The following is a 16007-nucleotide window of genomic DNA, read 5'->3' as shown; positions in this document are numbered from 1 at the left end:
TATAAAAATAAATTAGCTCCAAAATTAGATGCCTTGCCGCAAAAGGTGTCATCTGACACTGTTTTGCAAAAAGAAAAAAAAAGAAAAAAAGAAAAAAAAAAGAAAGTATATGTATAAGTAGTACTTGCTCTATTTCGTTTTATATGTCTTATTTTGACTGTGTACGAAGCTCAAGAAAGAAAAATGAATTTTTAAATCACATGACCTTCAATTAAATGTGTGTATGATCTATAACATACTTATCAAAGTAGCCTTTGAATCTAGTGGTCTTAATTAAACATGCCTAGTTATTTGTATAAGGAAATTCATTAAGGATAAAATGAGCGGTGAAAGTCATTTTTTCTAAAACAGACAAAAAAAGCAAAACACATAAATTTAAATGGAGAAAGTATTTTTTTGTTTTTGGTATAAATACATTGTGTGTATATATGTTTATACAATAAGCATTTGAAAATAATGGAAATGGAAAATCAATTTGGAACAAGAAATGAAGCCTTAGAACCCCCACAATCCTAAATTCAAACTCATATATAAACTAGTCGAGTTGTAATAATAAGCCGACATTGCTTTGTAAAAAATTCTGCATATGCCACTGAGACCCCGAAGATTCATAACAAGCACAGAATTGAAAGAAGAATTGGAACTAAGAGAGAGATTATATATTACCTTGGCATTGAGTCAATGGAGGTATTGAAATGAAACAATTAGACAAAGGCAGAACAAGTGAGGTTGTTATAAGAGGACTAGACGAGCCTAATATCGCGCACAAGCAATAATATCCTGCTTGAATAACTTGATTGAGTGCATTACAACAAGAATCAAAAGAAGCTTGACTTTTGCCTTGATCCAAGCATTGTTCTAAGTCTATCCCTTGGAATGAACATTGTGGCAAATGGCATGTTGCTATTGGCAACAATGTAACAATAATAAGAAGAAAAAATGCAAAAGCCCAAGTAAACTTAGTATGCATTGTCACTAACAAGTAGTAGTTTTCACTTAAACAGCATAAACGCCGGATGCTTCGTGAATTAGGCTGATGAAGTTTTTAGGACTAACATGACATGAATTTATGGTTTGTATTCATGAGTTGTTTGGCATGCTTGTGACCTACTCAGATCATGCAGATTGTGTGTTTCTTTTTTTTTTTTTTTTTTTTTGCAGTTTATATTCATGCTAACAATGTTGAATGAAGATGAGCACAATATTGCATTTCTTTGGTCATAATTTTACACTTAGAAATTAATCAGATGGACTAAAGTCAAACTCATTGAGAAAGAGTGCTGGAACATTCTTTTTGTCTTGTTGCACAATTTTGTCTTAATTGCGGTATTGAAGAATTAACCTAAATCGCCACTCACTCAACTGTTTAAATTAAAAATAGTTTGCGGATGTATAATATATGTATAATCCATATCTAATATATATACAGTCATATATAATTAATGTATAATCTATGTATACCGGCTAGAAAAAATAAACAGTAAATTAAACCGGCTATTATTGTAAATTTGAAATCTTATTAACCTTATCTTTTAAGGACAATTAGGTTGTCCAAGCTCCTCTACTTTTGGTTCATACTTGCATTACCATACAAGTCACTAATAAGAGCAAAACAAACTTCCAATAAAATTTGACTGTTTCTATCTTGTTTTAGGGTAAATGGTCTTACACCATTTTTTTTTCCACCCGGTGTTTGGTACCCGCATTAGAGCCCGACTATATCCGGATTCGTACAACATAGGACTGTATTCAGGGGGAAACGCTCTTTATCAAAGATTTTTCCTTACCAGGGCTCAAACCTGAGACCCCTGGGCCCTGGTTAAGGAAAAAGCAACACATCCGCTATCCTACATCCTTGGTGGTTACTCCATTCCTTTAAGTTTATGCTAATCTATTTCCTTTTAAGTTTGTTCGGAAAACTAAATTTTAAATTTCGAAAATAATTTCACGTAAAACTTTTAGTTTATTGTATAACAAACTTTTATAGTTACATAAATATTATAATATGTGTAAGTCCATAAAAGTTTCAGAAACTTTATAGACACGCTTCATTTATGAAATAAAAGTTTAAGATCACAAAATTTTGAAAGTTTTTATTTCTTTCTTAAATTTCGTGCCCAATCAAATATAATTATATAAAATAAAACGGGGGAGACAATTAGCATGCACCCACCAAGTGAAGCATAGCAAACTCGTTTTTGTTCTCAAATTTCTCCAATTGAAAAATAACAAACGCCCAAATTCAATTAATTCAAAGGTCCCAAATAATACAACAAAAAGTACATAATCTCCTTAATATTCTATATTACATCAATATCATAACTTCACAAATGAAAGAATATTTCTTAATATTATAATAAAAATCTCATAATATTGCACACAAATTAACTAATTTTGGTGTCTTATCATCTCAAACTAATATAAAATAAAACCAATTGCACCAAATGCAACAAGGAGGAATAATGGTGAAAAACCATAGCTAAGAGAAGGGGCAGCTGATGGCGTAACAGGATTTTGACGACGGCCGGAATTCGTCACGGATGGAGATGTAGGAGTTACAGTAGGAACTGTCTCAGCTTCTGGTGCCAAAGTTGGTGACATTGGTTGGGAATCAGTCACATCTGTGCAAATTGTTATCAAGTTAAAATCATAGAATCCATAAAAATTTAATCTATGCTGGTCAGATCATCTAAAATATCGTTTCACCCGTGTCGAATCCTCCAAAAATAAATGACTTTTGGAGAATCTTATACACACTCAGCACGATTTTTGAAGGATCCGAGCACATAACTTTTTAAGAAGTTAGTATCGACAAATGTATGTATAATCATGTGTAATCAGTGTATAATCTATGTATATCGACTAGAAAAAATAAAGAAGTAATTCCGACCGGCTATTTATGTAAAGATTCCAAAATTATATTAATACCTTTAGGACTACGAGATGGACTGGGAGCAGATGTTGGTGAAGAACTTGGAGCATCAGCACCAGAAGGACCTAGTTGACACAAAAAAAAGTATTAAATTCACATAATTTTTCAAGGCAATTCTAGATAATAAAATCCTTGAAATGGACATTAATATTACTAAAAAATTATGACATGAAATTGGTAAATATGTACCTGGAGCCGCTGCAGGTGGACTTGAGGCTGCAATCAAAAAAATCACTAAGGGTGTTAGTAACCATTGAAAATTTTGTAACAATAAGGCTAAAAATGTAAATATAAACATAATAGTCCTCTTAAATTTTCTTATTTGTAAAACAAGTCGAGGAATGAAGGGGAGTGTTGGCGCATCAGTAAAAGTTGCGCGTCGTGACTAGGAGGCTAGGGATTTAAGTGGCGAAAACAGTCTCTTGCAGAAATATAAGATAAGCATACATAAGACCCAATGTGGTCCAACCAGAGGCAAACCCAAGATTTGAAGGTTGTAGTTGCACTTTTGAATTTAACCAAAATCTGCTTTGTAAAGACATATGCATGTATATATATAATTTTTGCCAACTTTTAGAGTGTCGGTGACCCTCTCTTTACAGCATAGGTCCGCCTCTAGGCCCAACCTTTCTCGAATTCCATGCATAATAGGAGCTTAATATATCAAGCCGCTCTTTTGATTAGAGGAATGTAGTGGCTCAAACTTTGAGTTTATCCAACACAATTAAAGGACAACCCGAAGCACTAAGCTCTCACTACGCGCGAGGTCCGGGGAAGGGCCGAATCACAAGGGTCTATTGTACGCAGCCTTACCCTGCATTTCTGCAGGAGGCTGTTTCCACGGCTCGAACACGTGACCTCCTGGTCACATGACACCAATTTCACCAGTTACGGCAAAGCTCCCCTTCTTAATCCAACACAACTATGCAACTAAAAATGGAAAGAAATGGTGTCCATTTCCTTCTTTTCAAAACTTACAAACATTTGATGTCTTTTCTATTATAGTTTAATCATAAAATTTTTACCTTTGCATTGGAATGGAACAGCAGCCATATTACAAGCACGAGGAAGAGACATAGTTGCATTCGGATTGATTGGAATTTGAAAAGGAATGCCACCAGTTGCAATAACACAAAGACAAGCAGTGCCATTACTCATCAAAGTTTTAAGTGCAGTGCAACATCCTGCAGATGGGGTTGTCCCATTGCCACTGCTGTTGGCCAAGAAACTCAAACAAGGAGTGAAACTTGTCAACATCGTCGACGTGCAAGGGGAAGTTGGAAATTGGGCATTAATAGGTAGAGCTGCTAAGACGACGCAAGAAAGAAACATAACTAGAAATAAAACAGAGTTGTGAAAAGCCATTGTACTAAAAGAGAGTTTTTTGTTTTTGTTTTTGTTTATGTTTTGTTAATGTGATTTGTTTGAGGAATTTTGATGGTTGGAATGGTTAAGTGAGGAGAAAGAAGAGGGAATATATATAGAAGAAATGTATAAAAGAGAAATGTAGCTACGTTGTTGATGAATAAGTAGGTGATGAAGTTTAACTACTATAACAAACTTTTTTGTCAAATTCTTCAATAGTTTTACTGACTTGTTGGCTTTGCTTGCCGTGGTCTAATTGTTGTTTTTGCCTTTGAATTCTGCCACAGCCAATGAAGAGGGTTCAACTGAATTCCCTTCGTTAAAATATTAGACTGTAAAAATAGAACAAAAGTAACTTTTTTTCCTATATACATAAAATTTTGAATCCCCTTAAAGGGAAGTTTTCATTTGTAGTGGCAAAGATAATTCAAAAATTACTATTTGGCGCATGTTCGAAAATTTTGAATTCCTTTGTTAAAATTCTTGGCTCCGTCACTGCGTTGAAGGGGCCGGTCACTTTTAGACATGGCATTGAACGAACAAACAAATGCATGACATGTGACATTATCTTGCAATTTACTACTCCCTCTGTTTCAAAAAGATTGACATTATTTCCTTATTAGTCCGTATAAAAAAGATTGATATATTTTAATATTTCTTTAATAGGAAGCGTTTATAGCCATATAAATGCAACCGATTTCAAACTATAAGTTTCAAAATTTTTACAACCACACAAATGTTATGACTTATTTAAAACCATATATCTCAAAAGTCTTCCCTACTTTATTAAAGTTTGTGTCAAGTCAAACATGAACAATCCTTTTGAAACGAATATAGTATTAACTTTTACTCGGTCGTAAAAAATAATTATAATGTATCAGATTCCACTATAAATTTTTTGATAAAATTAAAATTTCTCAAAACAGAAAAGCAATTTTTCTTGAAATGCAAAAATAGAACTTTAATAAAGGTTTTCCAGCATAAGTATAATTTGCCTGTAAGAAAGTTTGAAATAATTGGAATCAGATTCCAATCATAACCTTCTTTAAGTTCATTAAAGTCTTTATCTTTGAATAGCTTTTTAAGTCTTAGCTGTTTTCTATTTACCAGTAAACTAATTGTGATTAAACAAATTGTGGGGTACAATTAGCATGAGTTGGTAACCTGTATAACTAACTATTTTCCAACTTTACCTAATTCATTTGTAAATTATGACAACAAATCATCAACAATTATTTTTCCTTTCCAACTCACCAATTATATGAACATCTTATTTTGACTCTTCATTCTCTATCTTCTATATAAATCAAACCACATTTTCTCTGCACTTCACTACCATTTCTGAGCATCAAACACCAATTAAATGGCAATTCAAAGGAACTCAATGGGTCTTGTTTTCGTTGCGTTAGCGATGATCTGGACAGGAGCTGCAGCTCAATCAAACGATGACTGCACGAATGTGTTGGTTAGTATGTCGCCTTGCCTGAATTACATCACGGGGAACTCTTCATCGCCGTCCTCAGGATGCTGCACGCAGCTTGGCACGGTGGTTAAAAACAACCCCGAGTGCTTGTGCCAGGTCCTCAACGGTGGTGGTTCCAACCTCGGCCTCAACATTAACCAGACTCAAGCTCTGGCTCTTCCTACTGCTTGCAAAGTTCAGACTCCATCAGTCAGCAAATGCAATGGTAAGAAAGACAATTCATTCTAAAATACTCCTTTCGCTCATTTTATGTATTAATTTGACTAGATACGAAATTTAAGAATGTAAAGAAGACTTTTGAATCTTGCGTCTTAAACTAAGGAGGTGAGCATCCTCTACTTCCAACCAAGAGGTTGTGAGTTTGAGTCACCCCAAGAGTAAGGTGGGGAGTTCTTGGAGGAAGGGATGCCGATGGTCTATCGGAAACAACTTCTTTACCTCAGGGTAGGGTAAGGTCTGCGTACACACTATCCTAACCAGACCCCACTAGCGGGATTATATTGTTGTCTTAAACTAAAGGTATGTATAATATACCAAAAGTACCCTTTGATATTTGGAACGTTAAACAGTCATTTATGGAGTGTCATCCGTGACGGAACCAGGAATTTCAAAAAAAGGGATTCATAAATTTCTAGAATATCACAATTGGGATTTGAACATATGACCTACAACAACTTTTGAACCCCCTTTTGCTGCTACACTAAAATTCTTCATGTCAAGTGAATTCAATGGTTTACATATAATCAGAAAATAATAATTTCACCCTACTTGCACAATATAATTATTCTGATGAAGAGGATTCAGTTGAGCCCCCTTCCCTCTACTTAGTTCCGCCATTTAGTGTCATTAAGGGTAAGTTGAGAACGTTGAAAGTAAAAACTTACAAAATAGATATTCTTTTCGAAACAGAGTAAAAGGTAAGTAACACCACATAAATTGAAACGGAAGGAGCATCAACTATAAACTTTGTTACTTGCGAATTTGATAGTTCAATAACATTACTTACCTGTAACAGCCGGCTCCCCGAATAGTTCTCCTGCTGGAACACCAAGTTCTCCTGGTACAGAAGCTTCAGGTACATTATAATCCGTTAAAATTAGTCTTCATTTTTTTGGGAAGTTCAAATTTTGGGTTTTAACTCGAAACACTTAACTTACATATACCATATCGCGTGACAGGGCGTGGATCTGTACCATCATCAGAAGGCGGTTCCAGTGATGCAACTTTAACCAAGATGATTGGTCTTCCTTTCTTCTTCCTTCTCTTCATTAGTTCTTATGCTTCAACATTCACCACCGCCTAACTCCGGATTATCAGGTTTTGGGATCATATCAGAAGTCAACTTTCTCACAGAGATTGATTTTTTATTGTATTTTTGTTGAATATATATCTGCAACATTCTCTTGGGGTGCGGCTCTTCCCCGGATCCTGCGCGAACACGGGATGCCTTGTGCACCGACCTGCCCATTATTGTGATATGTATTAACTAGTTTTTCTTTGTATTAACAAATTTGTCGGCCTTTATTGGAAATAGCGGGAGTCGGTGGTCCAGCTTCTGTTTGTGATAATTGCTACTAACTTATTTCACCAGAACAATAGCATGATATCAGGATTAATAGGCAGTCAAGTATCATAAATGGATTTCAGAATATAAGCTGTTTTACTATTAGGCAAGAAAAACAAAGAAATCATGAAAAATCAGCTAGCGCAACAGTACTCAACTGGAGAATAACTCATAATGCTTCTCAAAGCGGCGGAGCCAGAGTTTTCACTAAGGGGATTTAAAATATAAAGAAGTAAACACACGAGAAAAAAAATTCAATCTATCTACACCAATGCAATGTAATTTTCCGGCCAAGGGGTACCAATTGACTCCCCTTGGACCAGGGTAGCTCCGTCCCTGCTTCTCACCCTTCCTCCGCATATATCTAGTAATAACTGATCACTATTTGCTGTAAGGATGGCACCCCAGATTTCCCATCATATGATAAACACTCAATTATTCGCTCACTCATCATATAAATTTCCATTAGGACTTGGACTTGGTACTCTCTTTATCCAACAAGCATCAAAAACAACAATAACCCAGTAAAATCCCATTAATGGGGTCTGCGGAGGGTAGTGTGTACGCAGACCTTACCCCTACCCCGCAGGAGTAGGGAGGTTGTTTCCGAAAGACCCTCGGCTCAAGAAAAAAGACAAAGCCAACAAGCATCAACAACATGACCTGAAAATAGAAGCTATTTGCGCCCGCCGTCTTCTCCATCACATTTTGTCAGTGCCCTCCCCTATCATCCCATATTCCCATGGATTTTTCTCCTGAATATTATATCCCATGATATTTCGTGTATACTAAACTTAAAAGCACAATCTAAAGGGAAGTATTGTGAAGCTGGAAAAGCTTTCCGACATGCCAAAGTCATCCAAAACAACTAAGATCAAAACATATTTTAGAATGCAAATAAGCAAAACAAGGGGTCAGGTTACTACACAGTATCACATTGAGATAGCGCCCTTTACTTCCCTTATGAATCATCAAATAAAGCTGTGGTAAAAGCAACAACAACAACAAAATACCTCGTGAAATCCCACAAGTAGGGTCTGGAGAGGGTAGTGTGTACGCAGCCTTACCCCCACCTTTGTGAAGGTAGATAGGTTGTTTCCGATAGACAATTGGTAAAAGCAATAACAACCTATGTTGCACGGACTCTACAAGATGCTGCCACACTCGTGTCCGATCCTCCAAAAATACACTACTTTTAAAGGATCTAACACGCATTCAGCAATATTATCGGAGAGTAAGAGCAACATAGATAACAACAATTACTATATCTCAAATCCAAGCAAGTTGAAGTCGGTTATATGAATTCACATAGTTGATATCGTCCACCTAAGCTCATTTCACTCTAATATTATATAAAATTAAATAAAATGAGCATACTCACATTACCAATCTCAAATTCGAATAAAAAAGAGTAGCAGTAAGTTAACAACTAGTATATATAAACTGCCTATATATTTATGATAAACTTCCACAACACAAAGCCAAGGAGTAAAGACATGGCTGATGCAACACTTCGATAAAGGATTCATTCGACCCTAATATTTTATACACAAAGTATATATTTATATGTGAAAATCCACAAAAATTTCAACAACTATTAAATCTAAATTCATAATTTTATAAGTACAACGAGTTCAACACTAAGAAACTTATATGTTGTACCCATCAATTTTAAATCTTGGATCCGCCTCTAGAGCAAAAATTAAGAACGCTACGATAGATGAGAATCAGTTGCAAGAAAGCTGAATATTACCATGTCTCTTGATCTCCCTTTCAACACCATGTACTTCCTCAGAACTCCCTCTTTTAAAAAACCAGCTTTTTCCAACACCCTTTGGGACCCTTTATTATCAACATCCACCAAAGCTTCAATCCTTTCAAGATTTGGCAACTCAGTAAATATGACTGATGTTACCATTTTCACTGTTTTTCTAACAATCCCTTTGCCCCAATACTTATAAGCCAATACATATCCAAGCTCAGCTCTGATAACAGAATTGGGTGTAACAGAAATGGAACCAATTGCTTTATCAGTCCGGTGCATTAAGCTGCCGCTATGCGCGAGGTCCGGGAGGGAGGGTCGGACCACAAAGATGTATTATACGCAGCCTTACCTTATATTTTTGCAAGAGATTGTTAACCCGCGACCTTCTGGTCATATGAAAGCGATTTTACCAGTTACGTTGCTTTATTATTAATGCAAATTGCTCTAAACCATGGATGGGTAGCGTTGGTGTTGAGAAATTCTAAAGCTTGGTGTTTGGAAGTATAAGTATCCCAAGTGCAAAAATGGCTGACTTTTTCATCTGTTTGTGAAAAAAATAAAGTTAATTTTTTGGAATAATATAGAATTCTCTAGAATGTCCTAGTTTAGTATACTTGATATTTATCTAGTGGACATATCTAGATGTTCTAGAATGTTGTAGGAAGACAAGACATATCTAGATATTCTAGAGTGTTGTTAGAAGATAAGGTTGCTAGAATTTTCTTTGTACATTATCTAGAATCATATCTAGAATCATCCATAGGCTAGTATAAATAGGGGGTATCTTGTTCATTTATAAGTAAGCCAAAATCAAGAAAGCCTTCTTTCCTAAATAAGTTCTCCTATCTAAAATCTCTCTTCTTTTTTCAAGCTTCCTCTTCTTTAGTTGAATCCTCCAATCTTGGTTAACGATCTTGGGCTAGCAGAAGGTCTCCGAATAATACTCTTCTTCTGCTATTCTTTACATGGTATCAGAGCCATAAGTCGGCTCCTGGATTTCAAGGTCGGGTTAGTGGTTGATTCAACTGGTTTCTCTAAATGGATTTGGGTGGTCGTGCTAATGGACTGAGGATTGAGTTATTGAACCAGTCCAACTACAAGGTATGGAAGACTTGTATGGAGTCATACCTTGTTGGTGAGGATTTGTGGGAAGTTGTCAATGGGAGTAACACAAGTCCTCCTACTGACGCATCGGAAAATAGCAATGCACGTAAGAAGTGGAAGCAGATTAATGCTAAGGCGGAGTTTATCCTAAAGAGGTCCATCTCCCATAATTTATTTGATCATATTATAAGGTGTAAATCAGCACATGAAATATGGAGGACCTTCGATCGGCTGTTCAACGAGAAGGATGAAGCTCAGCTACAGATTTTGGAGAATGAGTTAGCTAACACCACTCAAGGTAATCTCTCGATCGCTGAGTATTTTTTGAAGGTTAAAAATCTATGTTGTGAAATTTCTCTATTGAATCCGGACGAGGCTATCTCTGAAGCACGAATAAGAAGAATTATTATTCGTGGCTTAAAGCCAGAATATATTCCCTTTGTTACATCGATTCAAGGATGGGTTCAACAACCATCTTTGGAAGAATTTGAGAATTTGCTATCGTCACAAGAGCTATTAGCCAAACAGATGGTTGGTGTATCCATCAAATAAGGGGAAGGAAATGCTCTTGTCGCCGATAAGAGGAACTTTAAAGGGAAATCAAGAGATAGCATGCACTTTCAATCCTCAAGTAGTTCGAGCTCGCTAGGAAAGAAGGGGGAGTCTTCCAGCAAAGATAAAAAGCCTTTAAAATGTTACCGTTGTGGCAAAGTCGGGCACATAAAAAGATATTATCGAGCCAAAGAGAGCAATATAGCTCAAATCGAGGAAGTTGCTGAAGAAGAAGAAAAAGAAGAAGACTGGGGAAAGTGCTTCACAGCGGAGACTCGAGCAATAAATGCCATGGCTTCCATAAATTTTGAAAGAGACTGGATCGTGGATTCAGGATGCGGGCACCATCTCACTGGAGATCAATCCAAATTCTCCACCTTTCGCGAATACAACGGACATGAGGTCATTGTTACAGCAGATAATACAATCCATAATGTGGAGAAGGAAGGCACTGTTGTGATCAACGAGAAGCAAAAAAACACTATCACCCTCAACAGTGTCTTTCACGTTCCAGGTATGAAGAAAAATCTATTTTCAGTTGCAAATGCTGTAGATGATGGAAACTATTTGCTATTTGGCCCACGTGATGTGAAGTTCCTCCGAAATATCAAGGTACTCAAGGCAGATATCGTTCACTCAGGTAAGAGAGTTAACGATTTATATGTCTTATCTGCCTCTAATTCATATATTGAGAAGATGAGTAGCAATGATAATACACATATTTGGCATGCTAGACTTGGACATCTAAGCATGGATAAATTAAAAGCCATGGTAAAGTCGAATCTAGTAAAAGGTTTGCCTAACTTAAGAAATTTTGATGGAGGAGAGGTTTGTGAAGGATGTCAATATGGAAAGGCACATCGTCTTCCATTTGATAGATCCTTGTCAAGGTGCAATGCCCCACTAGAACTTATTCACAGTGACTTAATGGGGCCAACGAGAACTCCTTCATTTTCAGGCTACTCCTATATGCTAATTTTCATTGATGATTTTACTAGATTTACTTGGATTTATTTTGTGAAGCACAAGTCAGAAGTTTTCAGTAAGTTTGTGGAGTTCAAAGAAACTGTTGAAGGTGAACTCGATTCCAGAATAAGGCGGCTACGAACTGATAATGGCGGTGAGTTTACATCAGATGAGTTTCTTTCCTTTTGTCGTCAGCATGGCATTAAAAGAGAGCTGACATGCGCAGATACGCCACAACAAAATGGAGTGGCGGAAAGGAAGATCCGACACTTAACTGAGACATGTAAGAGTTGGCTTCATGCCAAGAATCTACCTAGAGCCTTGTGGGCTGAAGGTATGAAATGTGCAGCGTACGTGATTAACAGAATGCCGCTTTCTCCAAATAATATGAAGTCTCCCTATGAATTAATGTTTGGAGGAAAGCCTAGCGTGAAACACCTCAGGGTTTTTGGCTCTATTTGTTATGTTCACATACCGGATTCTCAAAGGAGCAAGTTAGATGCCAAGGCAAAGAAATGCATCTTTGTCGGATATGATGAAAGGAAAAAGGGATGGAAGTGCATGGATCCTAAAACTCATCTCTTTGTTGTCTCAAGGGATGTCATATTCGATGAAGTGTCTTTGTATTATGGAGCTGCATTGAATGGAGCGAGTTCAAAAACTTTAAATAATGGAGATTCAAGCTTGTCCATTGCAGGTGCTTCTCTAGATAATACAACTGCTGAGGAGTTAAGAGAAAGGGGGAGTCCTGTACCTCAACAACATGAAACTCAACAAGAAGATGATTCAAGTGGTTCGGGAAGGCCAAAAAGAACTATTATCAAGCCAGCCCGCTTTAGGGATGAAAATTTTGTCAGTACGTATTCCTGTTTCTTTGCAGGACCAATTGATGATGAAGAACCTTCCTCATTCGAAGAAGCTAAAGGAGTCAAAGAATGGGAGCTTGCTATGGATGATGAAATGGAGGCTCTGATAAAAAATCATACTTGGAGCCTTGTACCAAAGCCGAAGGATGTACAACCCATTTCTTGTAAATGGGTTTACAAAATCAAAAGAAGAGCCGATGGTAACATAGATAGATATAAAGCAAGGCTAGTTGCTCGGGGATTTTCTCAAAAGTATGGTGAAGATTATGAAGAAACCTTCAGTCCGGTGGCTAAGATAATCTCTGTCCGAGTTGTGCTAGCCTTGGCAGCCTCGCATAATTGGAAGTTATGGCAACTTGATGTGAAGAATGCTTTCTTATATGGAGAGCTTGACAAAGATATTTATATGGAGCAACCACCCGGGTATGTCTCTAACTTACATCCTAATCATGTCTGCAAACTTAAGAAGGCCCTTTATGGCCTCAAGCAAGCTCCACGAGCATGGTATGGAAAAATTGTTCAGTATCTACATTTTTGTGGCTATAATGCATCACAATCAGATCCTAGCTTATTTGTTAAAAAACAAGGAGACTTGCATATGGTTGTTCTTTTGTACGTGGATGATATGATAATAACAGGAAACAATGAAGATGAAGTTGCTAGGCTTCAAGATGAGCTTTCCATAAGATTTGACATCAAGAAGTTGGGAGAACTACACCATTTTCTTGGCTTAGAGGTGACAAACATGAACAAAGGGATCTTTGTCACTCAAGAAGGATATGCCAAGAAACTTGTTGACAGGTTTGGGTTGAAGCAAAGCAAAACATGTTCTACTCCTCTTGAGATAAGCACAAGGTTAAGGCGGGACGAAGGCTCACTTCTTGCAGATTCCAAGCCTTTTCGAGCTCTTGTTGGAAGTCTCCTGTATTTGACTATTACAAGGCCGGACATTGCGTTCTCGGTGGGATATGTCAGCAGATTTATGCAAAGGCCAAGAAAGCCTCACTTAGAAGCTGCAAAGAGGATTCTAAAGTATATCAACTCAACATCAGACATGGGCTTGTTCTTCCAAAAGAAGAATAATTTGGTGTTGGCTGGTTATACGGATGCTGATTTTGGTGGTGATTTGGATGACCGAAGATCAACATCGGGCTATATTTTCCTCTGTGGTAGAACAAGTGTTTCTTGGTGTAGCAAAAAACAAGACTCAGTTTCTTTGTCAACCATGGAGGCAGAGTATAAAGCAGCTGCTCTCACTACTCAAGAATGTGTATGGCTACAAAGACTTGCTGAAGACTTGCATCTACCTATATCAAAGCCAACTGTGATCTATGGAGATAATCAAAGTGCCATCAAGCTTGCAAACAATCCAGTATTCCATGCAAGAACTAAACACATTGAGGTGGAACATCACTTTGTTCGGGAAAAGGTTCTTGATGGAACTATCAATACTTTGGAAGTGAGAAGTCAGGAGAATATCGCTGATATCTTCACCAAGTCACTTACTAAAGCTTCGTTCGAGTTCTTCCGTGACAAGCTTGGAGTAGTTTCCAAAAAATCACTTTAAGGGGGAGTGTGAAAAAAATAAAGTTAATTTTTTGGAATAATATAGAATTCTCTAGAATGTCCTAGTTTAGTATACTTGATATTTATCTAGTGGACATATCTAGATGTTCTAGAATGTTGTAGGAAGACAAGACATATCTAGATATTCTAGAGTGTTGTTAGAAGATAAGGTTGCTAGAATTTTCTTTGTACATTATCTAGAATCATATCTAGAATCATCCATAGGCTAGTATAAATAGGGGGTATCTTGTTCATTTATAAGTAAGCCAAAATCAAGAAAGCCTTCTTTCCTAAATAAGTTCTCCTATCTAAAATCTCTCTTCTTTTTTCAAGCTTCCTCTTCTTTAGTTGAATCCTCCAATCTTGGTTAACGATCTTGGGCTAGCAGAAGGTCTTCGAATAATACTCTTCTTCTGCTATTCTTTACACTGTTGCCCATGACATGAATTATCTCCATCTGATATTTCAATTGGTCGTAGGGTGATATCAATGATTTCTCCATCCATTTCTATTAAAAGATTTGAATTAGGATTTGATGGAAAATTTGGGGAAGAGAGATGAAATGGGGCATAAATTTTATAGTATTATTTGTTTTTTGAGGTAATCAATATTAAATGGATAATTCTAGACACCACACCCTAGTAAGTTTGAGATGGGGAGCCGAGGGTTGTTACATATCATTTCATAATGTATTGCATTGTATTGTATTATATTGTATTGTATTGTTTGATGAATACAATGTTTGGATAGATTATATCGTTTGACGTTATTTGATGATATCATGCACCATCAATACGAAGAATAAACTTGCAATATTATAAAAAAAAATTATGATGCGGGGTAAAATTATTATATGAAATTATAGGATAAATGATAAAATAAAATTATTTAATTGTAATGAAGGGTGAGATTGAAAGAAAAAGATAAGGTAACAACGCGACCACACCAAATCAGTCGTTGCATAAAGTGACACATTTTGTCATTATATAATAACGGATTTAATGATACAATACAATAAAATTTAAATAACAATTAAAACAAAATTTATATTTAAAGTAATAATACGGTACGATACAATATGTGACAACTTCCAAACAAGCTGTTAAAGTAGTTAGTTGTCACTATGTGATTTAATAGTATAAAAAGTATAATTCAAATACACCATCATAACTGCTATAGTTATTCAAATTTAAGGTTTAAAGGTTGTTGATTCTAGGATCATTTTAAATTATTTGTTGTCAATAATTATGTATCTTGCTCAAATGGTTTAATTTTGCAATTTCAAATAAGGGGTCGAAGGTTCAACCCTCGTTCCATACACTATTTTTCAAGAAGAAAGGTCAATATCATGTAGGAATCAATATCGTGATTACATCCATTCGGATTATGAAAATCCTAGCGGACTTTGGACACGGTTTGTCTTAGTGAGTTATTGTGCGGACAGCGTTCTAACACATACTAGGTTTAAACATGATGTATGCACAATGGGTTTTAGGATGGGGTTTCTAGAAGAGTCTAGATTGGTACTCTCAAGCGAACAACTTGAGAGGGAAAGACACGGAACCATCGATTGCACCATTGATCGACTAGTTTTACCGCAAATAAGCCTTTCCAAATTTAAAGGGTGATTTTAGGAAAGAGCACGGACACTCGTCAAGTGCCGCTATAGTATTAATACGCACGAGTGGAATATGATACGGAGCATGCTTTATGCAAAAATAATACGTTGTCAAGTCTTTTCACATATATTGAAAAATAAATGCAGTATTGAAGGAACGTAAGGACATAAGAGAAAAAAACAAGGAAGAAATTAGTTCATATAATGAAAGAATTGTAATAAAGCA

General features: G+C 36.3%; 4 protein-coding genes across 4 annotated transcripts; 2 read left to right on the top strand and 2 right to left on the bottom strand.

Annotated features, from left to right (window-relative positions):
* Positions 1 to 2218: 2218 nt before the first annotated feature.
* Positions 2219 to 4385, bottom strand: LOC107823253 (non-specific lipid transfer protein GPI-anchored 20-like). Its single transcript, XM_016649879.2, has 4 exons — positions 3958 to 4385; positions 3122 to 3148; positions 2929 to 2997; positions 2219 to 2621 (listed from the first exon to the last, which is right to left on the bottom strand). The coding sequence occupies exons 1-4, from the start codon at positions 4295 to 4297 to the stop codon at positions 2416 to 2418; spliced, it is 642 nt and encodes a 213-aa protein (XP_016505365.1). The 5' UTR covers positions 4298 to 4385; the 3' UTR covers positions 2219 to 2415.
* A 1125-nt stretch (positions 4386 to 5510) lies between these two features.
* Positions 5511 to 7311, top strand: LOC107823252 (non-specific lipid transfer protein GPI-anchored 5). The gene is made up of 3 exons (XM_016649878.2): positions 5511 to 5985; positions 6796 to 6855; positions 6959 to 7311. The coding sequence occupies exons 1-3, from the start codon at positions 5661 to 5663 to the stop codon at positions 7081 to 7083; spliced, it is 510 nt and encodes a 169-aa protein (XP_016505364.1). The 5' UTR covers positions 5511 to 5660; the 3' UTR covers positions 7084 to 7311.
* A 1744-nt stretch (positions 7312 to 9055) lies between these two features.
* Positions 9056 to 9388, bottom strand: LOC107823251 (uncharacterized). The gene has a single exon (XM_016649877.2). It carries the CDS (start codon positions 9386 to 9388, stop codon positions 9056 to 9058), a length of 333 nt encoding a protein of 110 aa, XP_016505363.1.
* Positions 9389 to 10147: 759 nt separating this feature from the next.
* Positions 10148 to 10765, top strand: LOC142175549 (uncharacterized). Its single transcript, XM_075242554.1, has one exon. It carries the CDS (start codon positions 10148 to 10150, stop codon positions 10763 to 10765), a length of 618 nt encoding a protein of 205 aa, XP_075098655.1.
* The last annotated feature ends 5242 nt before the right edge of the window (positions 10766 to 16007 follow it).

The sequence above is a fragment of the Nicotiana tabacum genome, chromosome 21 (genome assembly GCF_000715075.1).
Source record: "Nicotiana tabacum cultivar K326 chromosome 21, ASM71507v2, whole genome shotgun sequence".
Classification (NCBI taxonomy): domain Eukaryota; kingdom Viridiplantae; phylum Streptophyta; class Magnoliopsida; order Solanales; family Solanaceae; genus Nicotiana; species Nicotiana tabacum.
Note: the sequence above shows the minus strand (reverse complement) of the source record. Positions and strands in the feature narration are given on the sequence as shown.

Bases quoted from the DNA above. Each gene is read 5' to 3' on its own strand.
- LOC107823253 (XM_016649879.2), bottom strand. From the start codon at position 4,297: ATGGCTTTTCACAACTCTGTTTTATTTCTAGTTATGTTTCTTTCTTGC. The intron at 3,149-3,957 runs GTAAAAATTTTA...TTTTGATTGCAG, and splicing joins TGTTCCATTCCAATGCAAAG to CCTCAAGTCCACCTGCAGCG. The intron at 2,622-2,928 runs GTATTAATATAA...CAATTTGCACAG, and splicing joins TCCATCTCGTAGTCCTAAAG to ATGTGACTGATTCCCAACCA.
- LOC107823252 (XM_016649878.2), top strand. From the start codon at position 5,661: ATGGCAATTCAAAGGAACTCAATGGGTCTTGTTTTCGTTGCGTTAGCG. The intron at 5,986-6,795 runs GTAAGAAAGACA...TACCTGTAACAG, and splicing joins ATCAGTCAGCAAATGCAATG to CCGGCTCCCCGAATAGTTCT. The intron at 6,856-6,958 runs GTACATTATAAT...ATCGCGTGACAG, and splicing joins TCCTGGTACAGAAGCTTCAG to GGCGTGGATCTGTACCATCA.
- LOC107823251 (XM_016649877.2), bottom strand. From the start codon at position 9,388: ATGCACCGGACTGATAAAGCAATTGGTTCCATTTCTGTTACACCCAAT.
- LOC142175549 (XM_075242554.1), top strand. From the start codon at position 10,148: ATGGATTTGGGTGGTCGTGCTAATGGACTGAGGATTGAGTTATTGAAC.